General features: G+C 41.5%; 1 protein-coding gene across 1 annotated transcript; it reads right to left on the bottom strand.

Annotated features, from left to right (window-relative positions):
• Nucleotides 1–3,896: 3,896 nt before the first annotated feature.
• Nucleotides 3,897–16,351, bottom strand: LOC147239571 (uncharacterized). The gene is made up of 18 exons (XM_086195430.1): nt 16,276–16,351; nt 13,984–14,006; nt 13,486–13,534; nt 13,144–13,176; nt 12,880–13,056; nt 12,637–12,788; nt 12,460–12,549; nt 12,269–12,335; nt 11,654–11,817; nt 9,705–9,810; nt 9,583–9,612; nt 9,328–9,504; nt 8,535–8,689; nt 8,360–8,449; nt 7,295–7,351; nt 7,143–7,224; nt 6,912–7,075; nt 3,897–4,385 (listed from the first exon to the last, which is right to left on the bottom strand). The coding sequence occupies exons 1-18, from the start codon at nt 16,349–16,351 to the stop codon at nt 4,230–4,232; spliced, it is 1,848 nt and encodes a 615-aa protein (XP_086051556.1). The 3' UTR covers nt 3,897–4,229.
• Nucleotides 16,352–18,354: the final 2,003 nt, after the last annotated feature.

The raw sequence follows: 18,354 nt of genomic DNA, 5'->3' as shown, positions 1-18,354 counted from the left end.
ACTACCGGGAGAAGCCCTCAGTGGTAAAACCCATGAAGAACAAGTCATCCAACAGAACTGCTATGCATCCACATTAAATATTATTTTCTTCACAAAGATGATTCAATTTAAATATTTTCAAATAGTTTCCAGAAATCTAGGGGCCAAAATGTCAGAGCTGAGCTGTACTTCCTCCCTGTTGCCCCCCCCCCCCCAAAAAAAACCCAAAATAAACAAAACCCATCAACTCTACCTGTGAGATTGGAAACGAATGCAGTTAAAATTCCTGGTTGGCGACATCATTCCCTCATAAAAATCTTACACGAGAGAGTCAGTTACTTTTTTGCAGACTTACTCAAGTTCCACTTGTTCAGAAGTCGCAGTCTGACAGGTGAACTCAGAAGGAATCTCCTTGTTTTGGAAGGAGAAAAAAATATCTACAGAGAACATTTAATATTTAAGAGATAGTTGACTTTCTAAAACCATAAAATACAAAGCAGAAACTTTGTAAAAAACTATTTTACATGGATAGATGACCAGTCAAACATCTGGTGGTATTTGAAATGATTATATAAAGATGCCTTGAGGCAGACAAGCGGATGTCTGGCTCTGTTTCACTCTGATGGCATGCTACTTCACGCTAAACTTTTTTTTTTGTTTTTTTTGTTTAGACCAGTTCCGCTGGCTTAATCATTGCTAGAGACAGTGTGACAATGCAACTCTCTCCTTTTCCTCAAAAGACACCTGTTACCAGGCTGTAGTTGTGAGCACAAGATACGCTTTCTTGTTCTTTTTTTTTTGAAAAGAGTGATATTTTAACCGTAAACAAAATGAAACCACTAAATGCCATGAAGATAAATCAGTCGTTACAGGATGCTATCGTCCTGCAAGGCTCCGGCTTCACCCGATAACATCCAGGGTCAGGCGCTCTTCGCCACACAGCGCTAATCAGTAACAATCAGCATTAAAACAGCATGTCTCTTCCCTCAGCCGACTCCCTCGTGTTGTCTGGCATTTTAATACAAACGACATACACGGCTGCAGTTATTTGAGTATAAATAAAGATGGAAATGTCACGATGTGGCTCAGCAAATCGAAAAAAAACACCCGCGGCTCATCTTTTTAATCGCAGCTATCAATTAGAGCCGGTTGACACATTGGTTGTTCAGAATTAGAACCAAAACGGTATGCAAATAAGCTGCTTTTTTCCTGGTTGTTTTTACGCGATGATATGAAGCGGGGCAATCGTTTATGTCGAGTGACATTAAACGCGTCATGGCAAATGTCATTAAAGTGCACTTTTGTTTGTATCTCAGTGGATGGCACTCATCGCTCCTGTAGAAGACTGCGTCACCCCGTAGCTTCCATTTTGCTGTAACACACCGATGCCAGCGTGTATTTGGTTTTGTCAGGGTTGTCTATTGTTGTTTATTTTCTTGAATTGCTGGTTTCAGAACAGGTTTCTGGGTGTTTCTGCCAAATGACGTGACATTTTCTAAATATATTGCGCGCAACCCTTAAATGGAATAGATAGAATTCTTTCGAATTGCCCTGACAATCAAATTCAGACACACTACCCTCGGCAAAGTTCAAATGTATGACTAACTCCGGCAGCTCGTTTCATACAGAGGTTAAACACACCACATCTCCCTGTCAGTGTCCCTCCAGGTCTTCTCAGGCTTGATCAACAACCTTATTAAAAACCCTCGAAAGTAAGCGTTGATTATTTGGGCATGTTCTTCTAGTAGCGTTATGTAATATGCGGGGTTTTTTTTTATGCGATCAAACCGAATAATTTGTGAATAATACTTTTTTTTTCAATCAGCAATGCAAAAAAAAAAAAAAAGATGAGAGAAAAAAACTTTCAAAACTGCAATCGCGACATGTATTCATGTGCTTCCAATCTGGAAGGCGGTGGCGCACGCAACCCTTTTTGTTTTAGGACAACTTGAGTCGACCAAAGACATAGAAAATCGTTCTGGTTGAGCTGACAGTGCCGTGGGAGGAGGGACGCAAAGAGGCCCGCGAGAGGAAGTCCCCACTGTGATTCAGGGGCGAGAGGACGAGGGATGGCAGGCGCGGTCGAGGCTCCTCGGCTAAGTCAGCCAGGCGGTGGTTATCGCGCTTCTCTAGATCTGGATAAGAAGTGCAAGACTCAAACGGCAAAAACAGGGGGAGCGACAAACCTCCTGCTGGATATGGAGGCGAGTGCCTTATGGTCAAAGGTCAAAACTCTCAGTGAAGGTTGGGTTCCACTTGATGAAGGCGACGATACCTCATATTAGGAGAGTCCAACACATTTCTCAAATATCTCATATGTAACCCACACTTACTAAATAATTGAAGTATCATTTGTTACTCATTCACTTTAAAATTCTCCTGCTTTGCTGTACCAGTAGGAAAGAGTAAGTACAGATTTAAACATACAGGAGCAGAGATGGGGGGGTCCAAGCTTCAGACGGGCAACACTTCTTGGCACTGATTCAGTCACAGCAGTAGATATAAGTATATCAGTATTTCTTTCCTGAAACGGTGTCTCCCTGTTTGCTCAAGGTGCAGCTTCCCGTGAACTTTTTCTTATCTTAACGATCTTCGCAGGAATCGTATCATCATTTCATTGTTGGACACGGTTTCTAGTTTGAATCCCGATTGTTTCCGATGAATTTCCAAACAATTCCACCAGCAATCCTACTTTGATTCCTATTTGCACTTGAGCCCAGAGGTTGAAGAGCTTTTGTATCTCGCCGTCTCGTTCGGCAGCCATTTAAAAAAAAAAAAGAGAGAGAAAAAAAAGATGATCAGCAGTACCACATAGAAACCAGAGAAAACAACGTACATCCGTGTATGAATATTCAGACGTGTTGAGTACTTTGCTCTGTCTTGCCAGAGGTCAGACACTTTATTAGGGCAATTACTTTTACTCCTCTGGTCAGGTTTATACGTTTCCTGCATCAAAAGGCGTGGCTTGTTTTGCGTTCATGAAATAGAGTGACACGGCTACAGGTCTTGAGGACGAATCATTGAGTTTTGGTTCCGATGCCTCTAAGACACCCCCACGGGCTGTGGCGCCCCTTTTTAGATACCTAGGTGGCGCTGTGGAGCACATTTTGGCACTTTTGGGGTTAATTTGTAAATTGTAGCAAATTTCTCACCAGACCTGTTGTGCCTGCCAGAGTAAGGGAGTTTTTGAGAATGTTTAGAGGGTCAAATTGAGGTGTAAAGTGGCGGAATAAGGAGGAAGAAAGAAAGAAACGGTACAGATTCAATAGTGTCGTCGCGCCCTTTGGGGCTCAGGCCCTAAAAAGTGCTCTACATTTTGAAATAGAGTTGGGATGGATGGAGTTAGGACCCTTGATATTTCTGTTAAAATGCTCGTGTGCAGAGTTGAAGTTTTGTCTTTAGGGTAAGACTTTCCAATCTCCACTCGTTTTTTTTGGAAAGTGCAGGTCATTGGGGAAATGTAGAATTCATGTGATTCTCTTTAGTTACCAAATTTAAAAAGAAAAATTGCTCACGAGTTAAAAAGTTTTGGTTGCAAATCTAAAAAGGTTGTTTCTAGTTCCAGGGAATCTGGTGGACAGGACGCTAGAAGAGAAAGTTTATTAACGTTTTGCTTTCAGACCTGTTTTGTATGATTGCATATAATAAAGACAATACCTCAATGTACGGGGTGGTGAAGCTCTGGAATGCCAAAGCTTTTAAAAAAAAAAAAAAAAACTACATATCCAGAATCAAAATATTGCAAGAAACTTTTTATTTTTTTAAATGATCGCATTGTGGACTGTCAAGATGTTACATTTTATAATCCAGCTTCAATATTTTTAGAGTTACATGGCCTTAAACAGGCACACTTCACAATATTATCCGATTGTCATTTTTATTTTTGTTGAATTCAAATAAAGGAAGTTTCTCCGCTGTCACAGTAGCAATAAATTCATTTATTGAAGTATTAGCAGCAGTGCATTCCCCCAGATAAAAAGCACAAAACACAATAAATCACATCTTCATGTTTGACCTTCACCTCAAAATTTCTCGCTGTTGATTTTTCCTTTACCGCTCGTTCGTCATTTTTTCTAAAGTGCTACACTGTGATATGTCAAGAGGATAGTGTTGTACTTTCTACGGTTGGTCACACGGAATTGCAGCTGCGGCCGCTCCCCGACAGTTTTGTTAATGTTGAGGTTATGAATCAAAAGTGCGGGAGGGTCACGCGAGGGGTTTCTGTTGGCACACACTTTTATGGATGCAAATCACATGAGAAAAGCACATAAACAGGCCAGCAGCAGCGATGGCAGAGCGGGTCCAGGAGCACCGGATGCTGATGTGGAGTGGACTTTCCTGTCGTGAAGAGGCTGCACGGGACGATACACTTTGTTATACCCCACCTGGGTCGGGAACGTCATTATCTGGTGGCGTTGAAAGACAGGGGGGGGGAGACACACACTTTGGTGAAGGATAAACATGCTCTTGACTTTTGCGTGAACCGTTTTAAAACTAATTGATCCTGCATCAGGCGGTCGCACATCAAATCCCACCTTCAGCCAAGAAACAAATGAACCGTGTCTTACACAGTAGCGAGAGGTTATCGAGCTTTAATGGACGGTAACTCGCAGCGAGGAACACTCAGATTTGACCACAAATTGCGAGAAAAACGAATGTGCGAAGGAGACAGTTTTGTTTGCGAATAACGTCATTTCAAATTGAAAAATCTTTGCAGTTCAACGTGTTTTGCCATTCGAACGATTTGCTCCCACGTGCGCTGAGAAATCTGGATTTGTTCCTTTGTTATGCAATCAAACAAAAACAGGTTTGAGAGCAAGACTTCCTGCACCACGATCAAACATAGATTCGACAGCAGATCTATTCAATTACACGGAAAATGAATTTAGGATTATCTTCAGGTTCTGCCCGCAAAAGTCACTTCCTGATCGAAAGGATTAGACTGCAAAATTTAAAATGGTGAGATTGGAGCAGGTGTCGAGGGAGTGGAAGACGCCACCAGTCACATGATGAGAAGGCAGATATTGGGGGATTAATGCCATTTTTTTACGTTTGAACGAGTCCACACATCCTGCTCTGGTTAAGAAATCGGAGATGTTTAAGTGTGTGTGTGTGTGTGTGGGGGGGGGGGGGGGGGACCGCATTGTACTTTTCTCTGCCTGGAGCTGCGAGCTTTACATATTTAGCTGGTTTCCCTCAGTTCGGTAACACTAGAAAGATATCCACCCAGTTCACACAAGACCCTGCTGCTGGCCACACTGCACCACTTGTGTCTGGGAAAAAGGTGTCCTTGCTTTTTAGAGGCTCCCTGCCCTCCGTCTGCTAACCAAATTTAGATAATTATACATTTGTGACTTAAGAAATTAAAAAAAACCATTACTGAGTGGAATGTTTTGCTGCCTAACCTGTTTTGTCTGACTATGCAATATAGATTTTTTTTTTTAAATGCCTCAGTGAATGAACGAAGCAAATGTTAGAATGGCAAAACAAAAATAAATATATGCATAGGTTTTTAATTTGAAACCAAGTTTGGGATAATCAAAAATGTATTTTACCTGCAGCTTATTGCAAGTGTATTTAGGGATTGGGGCTCGGCGAGTCTCTGAAAGAGTATTTTGTTGAACTGCATGTTAAAGATGGAAAAACAACCTCAGGCAGATGGAAAATTCAGTTCAAAGTGGGTTGGGAATCAAACTTTCGACACTTGGCCCCTAAAACGTTGCAGTACCATCTACTACAGAAAGATGTTTTTGTCATTTAATACCAAACTTTAAGAATCAAAACTACTCCGAGAAATAAAAATTCACAAATTGCTCAAGCGAAAGAACTGAAACAGACGACGAAAATGTGGTTCCCCTCTTTTATCCGATCTATGAAATCCAGTCCTAAAAAAAAAAAAAAAAAAATCCTAAAAATGATTTTCCAAAAACGTCGCAATTATCAAGGTGTTTTTAAAAAAAAAAAAAATCCTAAAAATGATTTTCCAAAAACGTCGCAATTATCAAGGTGTCTTTAAAAAAAAAAAAAAAAAAAAAAAGGGGGGTTTGGAGAAAAGCGAAACAAGCTGCAGTCATTTGCTCATGAGAGGGACCGCTGATACCTTTACTGATCATCAACAGGCGGGTGGACGCCAGTATAACTGTTACAGATACTCACATCGTCAGAAAACAACAGTGCAGTCCTTTGTTCAAGTCACGTCTGTCAATGCCCTCACCAATGACTCACAGGCTCCACAGCAGTGAGATTGTACAGATTACAGGCTTTTCCCCCAATCAAAATAGGGGAAACTTGCCACGTGAGCTCTCAGACGGAATAAGGACACGATTGCTTCTTTGATTTTTGACTGGCGCATTTTTTTTTTTTTTAAAGCTTTTTGGAAGCATAAAGGCAGGCCGACATTTGGATACCCCAAAATGATTTGGGCTCTTCATCTGATGCCGTTTTTCTGTAACCATGGCTGGGGCTGTAGAGCCTTTAGCTTCAGGTGATTTATTTGAAAAAAAGGGTGAAATAAGACTAGCAGGAATTTGACATGTCGATGAGTGTGGCGTTAAAACAGAACCCAACAGTCGGAGTATCATCTTCCTTCCCCTTGGTCCCCCAACATGAATGCTGGGAAATGCGAGGGCTTGTGGGACTAAACCGCTGAAATTAAATGACTCATTCATCTGAGCGTCAGCCTCTGTTCAGCATGTCCTTCATGTTGTGGATACCAGCTGGACTAGTTTCTGATAACCCTCTATAATTACTTCATCACATGTTTATTAACAGTTTCAGGCTCCTTAAAGGATGTTCACACAAAGCTTAAAACCTGTTCAGTGTCATGACACTTTGTCACACCCCTTTGACGTGCAGCTCAAGTTACAATGCTGCATTGCATTGTCACTCCACCTTGTGTGAACTCCAGAGCTCAAGCTGATGAAGATGCATACCTGGTTTTGGTCCAGCTTGATAGACTCTTTAAAGACTGTCCAAACCACTGCTTCGTTACATGAAGGAGTGGTTAGCGAGCCGCTGTAGCGATAGTACCTAGTCCGGTCCACCTTGCCGAGCAAGTCGTCAATGGAGAGCTCCTCTGTCACCTCAGCTTGTGAGCCTATAAAATGGAAACTGTTAATTACTTGAATCCACTATGTGAACAGCTGTACCCAAAACAGACTCACCGGTCCCGTTTATAGCCAACAAGTGGCTGGTTAGTTTTTTCCAGGGATCCGTATCTGAGGCGGGAGCCGATGAATCGTTCGTCTGCAGAGACAAAAACATTGAGTGATGAGGAAATCCCCCCCCCCACGAATCACTGAACATCTCCACTCACGTCTTCATGATCCGTTTCATGATCTGCACCGCTGCTGCTTTTCTCTGTAGCAGCAACCTGGAAAATTGACAGATTTAAACCTCTAAATTCCAGTTTAAAAAAAAAAAGACGGAAAATTTAAATGGTTAAATTCTATCTTTATATCAGCCTGTTTAGTTTTGGAAGCAACAATGAAATTGCACATCAATTTCATCTACCGTTTTGCAAATGGGACACACACCAGGACGAGAGGAAGAGCAAGTAGCAAGACAACCCGATTAAGGAATGGTTTTACAGGTGGTGGCCACAGAACATTTCCCTCTCCTCTACCTTTCTGGCTGATTCTCGGCTAGTTTTGTATTTTTCCAGCATCGCCGCCGTCAGCGGCCCACAGAAGTTGCTCAGGTACTGCATCTCCTCCATGATGGGCATGAAGGTTTGTTACATCTCCCAACAGTGTCAAGAGAGTGGAGGAGATCCCAGGAGATGTGCAGAAGCCCGCTGACGCCCTGATCCAGGTCTTGGAGGAGTTCCCCCAGGAGACCATCCGTCCACTCGTAGCATTAAGAAGATTAAAACCAGCCAGTACGTGCCACTCCCACCCTTTATCTCACAAATAAAACCCAGAGTAGGTTGTTTTCATGTCAGTATCATGGGCCTACTAGGTTACACCCTGACTGATCATAAAAGTTATGGTCACTATTTATCTTGTATAAAAGCTCAAACAACTCTTCCAGTGTATGCTCACTCTTCAGTGTCCCCGAGTGGGTTCCACACCAGGAATCCTGTTGTCAGGCTTGATGTACACTGTCCTGAATACTAGAAAACATACATGTAAAACCTGTATAATGAACATTGCATGTGCATTGACGTCATGAGTCAGGTGTTGTCCATCAAGTAATCAGACTAACCTAGTTTTTTTCCATTCCTTTGTGGGTTGCATAACTGCGCAGCGTTGGTTTCTCACAACTCAGACATCCCTTAGATACTGCTGTTTTAGCCCATTTCCTTTACCAAATCACGAAGCCTTTCGCAGTCGGTAATCAGCAGAACAAATATATGTAAAATGAACTCAAACACTGTTACCTCAATTAAGAATCCCAGCACAGCCAGGCCATTAGGAGCCTGCATCGCCTCCTCCACCGTCAAATCCTTCCTCTTGTTCACGATGTGCATCTAGACGAACAGTCAGTGACTGGTAAAATGCTCTGGAGCAGCCTTTGATAACATTGAGTGGCAGCACTTAATTCACTTCCAGTACCTCCATTGGGTATCTTTTGGAATCCACTGTATGTTCTGAGCCCGCAGAGTCATGTGATGCAGACCCCCAATGGAAGTGAAACTGAACGGTGGAGTAGACAAAGTCCAAACCGCCTCCAGACACCTCCACCGTGTCCTCCTTCAGAACACACTTGACTAGGAGTGTTTACAGACATGCAGTCATTTCTTTGCAGTGAAGATTACATAGACAGAATTTAGCATTTAGCAATCTGCACTCCAAATAACCCTAAGAGCAGAAACCTACAGACCACATCAAATATCGGCATTCGGCCGTCTCAGTGTATGCAAGAATGCAACACTTTTCCCTCTGGGGGTTTGGGAAAGCCATTTAAGTGCGTTTACAGAAAACTGCAAGTGCTATTCTTGCAACTCACTCCAGGCTGAAGGAGTGTCACAGTGTACTTTAGGGACATTTTAAAGTTAGAGTAAAATTTTTTTTTTAAAAAGTCTTCAAAAAATGGCACCAATGGTATTCCAACCAGGCCCAGGGATTCCTGTACAATGCACAGGTGTGCAAAAGGCTGTATTTCTTACACGTGGGATGCGGTGTAATAAGTCCTTTTATGTAGGAGCAATGCATGTTAAAAAGAAATTGGGGTAGATTAGCTTCCAACAGACCTCATTTGTTTGGTTCAGTCAGGCTTAAGAGCTGCGAATTAATATGTGCATGAAAGAAGGATTTGTGGGATTTACATTTAACCTCTAGTGGTTCTGTGAAGCCAAACCCCATTTTATTTAAGCTGTCACTTGTCAAACTAAGACATAAACCAAACCTGTATGGCCTGTATTAATGATGTAATCGATGGCGTGTTTGTCGTCGAACTTTGTAAAGTTGAAGGCACCGAGATGTTCATCAATTGTCGTCTTCTCTGTCTCGATATTGATGGGCGACTGGTGTTCGCCGTCGCAGTGGGACTGAGGCAGAAGGTGCCAGTGAGAAGGAGTGAGTTCTGAGGGGAGAGAGAGAACGTTAGAAGATCACGTCTCATTCCGTCTGACGGGTAAAGTGCACGTTTGCCGGTCCGTACCGCAGTGATCATCATAGCACCACGAATTAACTGAGGAGGCAAACAGAAGATGGCTGGATGTTAATTTATCCAAAACAAAAAACAAAAAAGCGAAGGCATCGTGTGATTATTTTTTCTGTCACCTGAAGGTAAAATTGTTGCAGGAGAAGCGTATACAGTGCGCCCATTCAGTTGTTGTGGAGGACGATAGACGTTTGTGAGCCCCGAAGTCATCGGAAACAGTTCAACCTGCGAGCGGAGCAGAAAAAAAACACTTCTTTGTTTCAAGAAAAAAAAAAAATACACCTAAAGGCACTGAAGAATACTTAGGAGTCATGTATCAAGTAGTGTGACTGCTGAAGGTGCCTAGCCAGTAAGTCAGAAAACCAGCATACCTCTGATGTCTGTACGAGGTGGCTGTAGCGTCTTTAATGGTCTTTATTAGTTCCTGTTCTTCCAGTGAGAATACTTGGTGTCATAGAGCAGTAAATGTTTTGCTGACAGTGTTTGATGGAGTTAAGACTGCTTTGAAGGCGTGCAGATGAAGTCTCAGGATCAGCATAGCGACTTGCACTGTACGTCAAAGTACCCTGATATTCACCACTGCTGGCAGCTCAGGTTTTGCCCCGAGCCGATTCTGTTCTTGCCGAGCAATAATCCTGCCTGAGATCCACAGACCATGAGTTCTTTCTCATGGCTATGACACACACACGTGCGCTAATAATTACTGGTATTTTAAGCAGCGTTATTGTTCAGTGGGGCATTCCAGAGGTCTTGGTGTGTCATTGAAGAAATTAGCCAAAAGTTTCTTGTTCACTTAACCGGTATGACACAGTCAATGTACAGGAGAGGCTGCCATTGCCATTGTGACTGTAGTTACTATGTGAACCAATTTGAAGATGACTTCGGCATTGTGGCTGTCACTTTTTTTTTTTTTAAACCATGAAACGACTATATTCAAATGCGAGGCATTGTGGTCACCATGGGCTTGCCAATCCCTCACAGCATCGATGTGTTTACCAGAGGTAATCATTCAATATGTTCAGATTTTTTTGTATACAAAAAAAGCCTTTTGCCATCATCAGTGTAATGTAGCGCTTCAGAATCACGTCGAGGGCTCCTTGGGGAGAGTGCTGCAGGGCTGGTGTACACTCACACTTTCATGTGTTACCTCCGCTTAAAGTTAATGGCATTTTTACATTGAATTTTCTGACATGGAAAAAAAAAAAAAAAAAAAGTTCTGTGGCCAACAGAAATGTTATGACCTTTGCATTTTCAATTCAGCAAAAAGATAATTAAAAAAAAAAAAAAACAACAACAACTTCCGCTTGCAACAAATTACACCACTGAAGCGTGAAAAAAAAATTGGCAATTTAACTTGTTTTTAAGGGAATTCATGTTCTGTTAAGGGCATGACCTCAAAAAAAAAAAGTGTGCAAAAGGTCCTTAGAGATGAGTAGACGTGACAATAGCAAAGTTTGATAATAGATCAAAACAAAGTGGCATGTGGACTTCGCTATCGGCTAGGTGACGGCAGCTGACAGATAAGATGGAGCAGACAAGGTGGCATCAACGGTGTTGTATTTCAGTGTCACATGCAGCTGCCAAATATTTCTCCTTGTATCAGTCAACAGAGCATATCTGATCATCAAGTAAGACATTAGTCTACCACTTGTCTGTCAACGCCTGCCTGCAGCATACAGCAGGGGATGGTTGCGTTGGAATGCGACTCCATCTGCAGCGGGCCTTTTTTTTTTTAACTGAATCAGCTGTGGAGTTGAGGAATACGTTCGTTGTTTTTTTGTTTTTTTGGTAGATTGTACTGATAACGGTTTCAAAAGGAGGAGTTGTAGATGGTGGAGGTTTTGCAGTGAATTGAGTCGTCATTTTAATACGCCTCCCTCTGCCCTTGATTGTGCCACAGCTCATTCCTTATGGGTGACATAAGGTGTGATGTCATGTTTCTGGAGAGTCCATGAAGGCAGAATGGAGTTTGTCACATTTGGATCTTGTTCATCAACATGACTTACTTTAATTACAAGTGACACGCCTAGAGCGGAACCTTAGAACCCAACTGCGTCCTAAAACTCACCAGGCTTTTCTTGACGTTGATCGGCTGTTGAAAGACTGTCCAAACGACTGCTTCGTTACATGTAGGCGTGGTTAGGGAGCCCATGTATCGATAGAATTTCGTTCGGTCTACATTTCCAATCAGATCATCAATAGAGATGGCGTTGGTTATGGCGAGTTCAGAGTCTGTGGAAAGACGTTAAAAGGGCATTAAACTACAACGCGGTGTGTGTGTTGTGTTCAGGAACAGCATTTTGATGAGTGATGCGAGGTCATGAACTTTTCAACTCAAATTCTGTTGCTCCTTCCGGTTCCATCAATGTGGCCACAATTAAAATTCCTTTCACATTAAATCCAGTATCATCAAGAAAAAACAGTCGTGCAACCACACATTCAATTCATGGAGTTTGGAAAAGACAACGCATCGATTTATCATTAAAAAAAAAAAAGAAGAAGACTACAACTGTCACGAAAAGCCTGATATTTACCCGTCAATGCGAGTCATGTTATTCCTCGCTCATTGTGCAGCACTTCACCTACATCAGCACAATAGCAGGATACCTCAGGACACCAACACCAAGGTGTCCACGCGCACACACACACACACACACACACACACACACACACACACACGCACCTGTCACATTCTTCAGGTAAGCTGTCAGGAGGTCCCATGCTCCTGATTCTGTTTCATCCTCTGTTGCCTTAATGGTAAAAGAATTGCAAAGGGAGTTTAAGCCTGATCAATTCAATCTTAGACATACTTGAAAAGAAAAAAAAACAAAACATTCCCGTAGAGAGATTTTTTTTTTCTCGGAGCTGTCATACATCGATGAAAAAGCCAAGAACAGCGAGTCCCTCGGGATCTGCGAAGGCCTCCTCCTTAGAGAGCCCCTTCTTCTTACTGACTATGTGCATCTGAGGGAGACATGCATGGTGGGTTAAAGAACATAAAAACCAAAAGGCACATCACATTTTTAAGTGAACACCAGGCCAGTACAGTACCTCCATTGGATATCGGTGCCCATCAACTGTGTGCTCTGAACCTGGGTGGTGTTCAGTGTCACCCCAGTGAAAGTGAAACTGGATGGTGGAATATGTGCCACTGAGTCCGCCTCCGCTCACTTCCACCTCATTATCATTCAGTATGCACTTTACTGAACGAGGAGGAGGGAAACAATGCAGAAGCAAGTTTATGTAGTGACACTAACCACATGTGTGACATACTTGAAGCTTCAGCTGGTCTACCTGTGTGTCCAGTGTTTATGATGGACTTCACTGCATCCTGAGAGGAGAAGTTGACAAAGGTAAAGTTCTGCAGGTGCGGATCTTTCTCGACATAATTGGTCAATACGTCGATGGGAGACTGGCGGTGTTCGCCGCAGAAAGAACCTGAGATATCACCCCAGTGGGTTGGGGTGTGACCTGTGAAGAGGGTGGCGCCGTGAAACCAAGAACTGACACTTGTAATAAATCATTTGAGAAGTTTGCCAGCATCTGTGCTCGACTTACTGCAGCCGGTGTAGCACCACTCATCCCCAGCAGCTGAAACAAGACGCAGAATAATCAGGAGCAAATAAACAAAACTAGTTTCTTTTTTTCCTTTTAATTAAACTTGGGCTAATAATATTAATAATAATAATAATAATAATAATAATAATAATAATTTTGGCAAACCTACAATGCGTCTCTAAAATTCATGTTTATAACTTGAGTTGCAGTTGCAAATGCAGAACTTCTCTTCAAAAGTGGTTTTAACATGCTAAAGAAATACTGGGAAAGAAATTGAATCCAGCTTCTGCCCCATCACCCACTCACACACTTCTCAGGTAGAAAACGAGGCGTTTTACTCACCACATTTGACCAGCGCTCCAAGGCACAACAGAAAATAGGAAAGATGCATCTTTACAGGGAAAATAGAAACCAATGACAATATATTTCCTCGAGGGTTTGTTTTCAAATGTTGATTTTAACATTCATTTAACAGTTCTTGTGTCAGAGCTGCGTCCCGTAAATTATGAAACTAAGACATGTTCTCCAATTGTGTTCTCAAAGTTTGGCACGATTTGGACTGTTGACGTTATCTCGCTCCGCTGAGGGCGATGCGACAAAAGGAAGAAGCCCTCCGGCAGCTTTTAAAACTGAAGCCGCTCCCATGCTACTTTGTGCAGCTAAGAAAAAAAATTGGAAAATCTTCATTTTTGTTGTTTTTGTGGGCCTCGGGGAATGAACAGCACTGATGAATGATTTCAGTGAATTTTATATACCAGTGATGGACCAGCATGCAAGCATCCATATCTGACACGATAAGTTACCAGATGAAAGAATACAAGTTCAATTTTTAAACCTTACCTTATCATCCAGGCCTGGAATCCCTAAATTTAAAATAATAATGTCAGTATGATTTTATTTTTTTAACATTAAAAGCAGTAGTCCAGATGCATGAGAGAAGAAGGTGAAAAGGTGCCCGAGGATGTCCAGTCAGTGTTATAGGGTGGGAGGGGATGTGACTTGACTGGGGGCCCCCATTGTTTATAGCTACAACACTTACCTGTATGGAGGACACGCGTAACGTGACTACAGTGTTTTTTATATAAAGGCCTTGCAATGAAAATGCAAGGAACAAATGACCGGCAGGGGCTTTAAGGCCTTCAATCTAATCTTATTCAGCAGCTCAGGATGAGAATTCATTATAATTCAGTGTGTGTGTGTTTTGATGATTTTAGTCACGGTACGTTAATCCAACAAGTGACAAAAAAACCAAACCAAACCAAACTCATAAATCTGACCACTTGCCAACACTCAAACCATGACATTCGTTTGAACCATGATAAAAAGGAAGTGGAATTTGATGCCTCTGTACGTGGTTCTCAGCAACAAGAGACAAAAGTACAGTCAGGCTAAAGCGCACACGCTCCACCACCACCATAGCATTCCAGCAGCATTAAATCCCTTTTTTCAAAACAAAGGGTACACTTAGGTAGCGCTTTAATGTTCAGGTACTTAAGGAAGCTGATACGCCTGAAGCAAAATGAGACTTTAAGTCACAGGATTACGACGGGGTCCAAGTTTACACAAGCCTTTATAGTAATAACCACTACTGCATGAAGTAATTTGAGATACTGAAGTGTTTGTGTTAAGTTTCAGCAGCTAAACCCTTTAAGCCGTTCCAAAATATATACACGGTTCCGGTTTATGAACGTAACATTGCTATTTTACAGTTCAGGCAATCTGCACTGATAAGAGCGGCTATATCTGGTTTAAAATTTAAGCACGTGGCAGCAGTTCAAGCATTTTCACGACACAATTTATGCCGTTTTATTGTCTTCAGAGGATTTAGTGGGGTGGGGGTTTGGTAATAAAGCCAAACTACTTCGTTCCTACAGGACCGGTCGCAAATTGTTTACCCTCAAATCTTCTCCAGTGAACCTACTCGACAGGTTCTTTGCCCTTCACCGCGCGTCTGTACGCCTCATCACGTAAAGCCCTGTCTCTGCCCTGTCAAAATAACAAAAACAAACAGCCTGGCCTCTCCAAAACAAGATGAGTGTGGTATGTCAACTGGCATCGGGGAAGAGACAGCACGTTGGCTTTAACCATGAACAGGAAACTACTGGGAATTCAAAACAAATTGTCACAATTAAAACAACAAATGTTCACTCTTCTTTACAGGCAGACTCTCTTTTTTTTTTTTTAGCCTGAAAAAAAAACGCAGTTTTAAATCAACGCCGAGCTAAGACTTTCAGATGGGGTTTTTTATTTATTTATATATTGTACGTATTTTAACGTACATGTTGAAAATAAAGCAAATAAAAAGAAAACGGTGGCAACATGAATGAGTAAATAATGATTTGAAATACTTGTTAAAATAAAGTATGATGATTTTTATGAAGAAAGCTTGACACTTAATTCTTTACCAAGCTTTGCATTTACTGCACTTCCTTTACTTTGTTGTTGTTGTTTTTTTAATACAAATGTTCTAATGACATGCCTTCTGGTTTTAGTCTCTTTCAATGTTCCCTTCAACCATGAATTTAATGTTTTCTTCTCATGTAAAGAAATTTGAACTGCTTTTTTTTATATGAAAGTTTGATGATTATTTAGTTCAACAGCCACTTTCTTACCTTGTCGTGACTCAAAGAGGGGAAAATGAGAATATAAACAGAAAAAACAATTAATACTCTCAAAATCTTATATTGATCTAGAATATTTGCAAGTCTTCCTGACTTATCTCTTCTATTTTCTTGGCTTTGGTTTAGGGTTATGTAGGGTTGGGGTTTTTTTTTTTTTGCTAATATCCCTTAAAATAAAACTATGGTGTTTGTGTCTTCTGGAATTTCCCTCAACGGGTAAAAATTTATAGGTTTCGTCCTCAAGTAATCCCATAAAAGTTTGATAATTCTCCAGTTGGCTTTTGCCCAGAAGTCATTTATTGCTTTAGAAGTATCTTAGTGTCACTGAAAGGTCCAGAAGGTTAACTGGAGTCAATTGGACAGCTCATGAAGTGACAGCAAACCTTGTTGCCGCACTAGTAAACGTCAATACTGGTCCTGTCTGCGTTGATTCAATGATACACAAGTGATTAGTTCTCTTACTATTAGCAAACTCATACGTCTGTTTTGCTTTGAAACAGCAGACTCTCACCTGGAAACCCCTCAGCGAACCGGCCGGCGGGCGAGCACAGAAAGAACTGGACCCGCAGGAACAGGCTGCACCGCATTTACTCATCAGTTTGTGATTGGCTGGACAATTAAGCTGCTCCTTCAATTGACAAAAACCTACTCAGAGGTGGTTTAAATGACTGGTGAACTGGAAGAAGAAGAAAGGAAGGAGTTGTTGCTTCAGTTCTTGCAGCATTCAAACCTGTTTTTGTTCCACCGCAGGCTGCAGCCTTACCCCAAGCCCTAAGTTGTCTGAATTCTGGCAAGTATTCTTCAAAATGATATTAGGTAGAGATGTAAAATCAAGCCCGCAACTTCAGTTCCACAGCCATTTCAAATAATGTTATTGCCTTCGCTTCCCTCATGGCTGGTAAGAGAATTCTTTTATTAATTATCAATTATTAAGTAAATGTGTATGTATTTTTTTCCCTGTTTTCTTCACTTATTTTGATCTGCTTATTTCATTATAATAATTTTTTAATGAATATTTAATTTTTTCTTTATGATCTACTTTAATGACATAAGAAGGCCACGGTTCTGGGGAAGGGGGGGATGGGAATCGTTCATAAAATCGTATAAAATAAATTGTATTTCTGTATTGACGGTATATCTGTGACTTGCATTTTGTGACTTGCATTTGATAAATAAGTTATAGAATAAAAGACTCAGGTGCAATGAGTTATTTTCTATTTTAGTTTTAAACAGTGGGTTTAAAGGGATTGTACACTGGTTGTTGTCTTTATTGTTGAAATGGTATTTGTGTGGTCTCTGGTGGTTTTTTGTTGTTGTTCTTTTTAATAATCCAGTTCTTTACCTCCGCCTGCTGTTTGTTAGCTTGTCTGCCTGGGACGGAAGGGTTGAACTCAGGGGTGTGGTTTAAGATTGAAGTCCTTATGAAAACACATTTACATTCCAAGATGAGGAAGTCAGTTTTCCAAGAAATGACTACGTCCCTGTCGTCATGAAAAATTCCGCTCTGAGCCTTTTTAAATTGTCATTTTTGTGCAACAAAATGTTCTGTTTTGATATTGGTTGGTTGACTCTGATGTTGTATAAACACAATTTCTACAAATGTGTCCCTGACAGAATATTTTAATGTACACTACCAATAAAAAGTTTGGACACACCTTTTCATTTAATGTTTTTTTTTTTTTAATTTTCACGACTATTTACATTGTAGATTCTCACTGAAGGCATCACAACTATGAATGAACATATGGAATGATGTAGTGAACAAAGAAGTGTGAAACAACCTAAAACATGTTTTATATTTTAGCTTCTTCAAAATAGCCACCCTTTGCTTCTATCACTGCTTTGCTCACTCTTGGCTTCTCTCCATGAGCTTCATGAGGTCGTCCCCTGAAGTGGTTTTCCAACAGTCTTGAAGGAGTTCCAGAGATGCTGACCACTTGTTGGCCCTTTTGCCTTCACTCTAAGGTCCATCTCATCCCAAACCATCTCAGGAGTGTTTAGGTCAGGTGACTGTGGAGGCCAGGTCATCTGGCGCAGCATTCCATCACTCTCCTTCTTGGTCACATAGCCCTTACACAGCCTGGAGGTGTTGACAAATAAATGATGGTCCAACAAAACGCAAACCGGATGTGATGGCATGTCGCTGCAGGAAGCCCTCTCTTGCTTTCCCTTAGTAGTGGTTTCTTAGCAGCTATTCGACCATAAAGGCCTGACTGCAGCAGCCTCCTCTGAACAGTTGATGTAGAGTTGTGTCTGCTACGAGAACTCTGTGTGGCTCTAATCTGAGGTGCTGTTAACTTGGGATTTCTGAGGCTGGTGACTCGGATGAACTTCTCCTCAGCAGCAGAGGAGACTCTTGGTCTTCCTTTCCTGGCCGGTCCTCACGTGAGCCAGTTTCGTCGTTGCGCTTGATGGTTTTTGCGACTGCACTTGGGGACACATGCAAAGTTTTTGCAATTTTCCAGACTGACCGACCTTCAGTTCTTAAAGTAATGATGGACTCATTTCTCTTTACTCAGCTGGTTGGTTCTTGCCATGATATGAATTCTAACAGTTGTCAAATACGGCTGTCAGCTGTGTACCAACCTGA

Source organism: Aulostomus chinensis, chromosome 23, assembly GCF_037954235.1.
Source record: "Aulostomus chinensis isolate RoL2024-O1b breed Wild chromosome 23, RoL_Achi_v1.0, whole genome shotgun sequence".
NCBI lineage: Eukaryota > Metazoa > Chordata > Actinopteri > Syngnathiformes > Aulostomidae > Aulostomus > Aulostomus chinensis.
Note: the sequence above shows the minus strand (reverse complement) of the source record. Positions and strands in the feature narration are given on the sequence as shown.

Bases quoted from the DNA above. Each gene is read 5' to 3' on its own strand.
- LOC147239571 (XM_086195430.1), bottom strand. From the start codon at position 16,351: ATGCGGTGCAGCCTGTTCCTGCGGGTCCAGTTCTTTCTGTGCTCGCCC. The intron at 9,505-9,582 runs GTACGGACCGGC...CTCTCCCCTCAG, and splicing joins GTGCTATGATGATCACTGCG to AACTCACTCCTTCTCACTGG. The intron at 8,450-8,534 runs GTACTGGAAGTG...CTGTTCGTCTAG, and splicing joins CCAAAAGATACCCAATGGAG to ATGCACATCGTGAACAAGAG.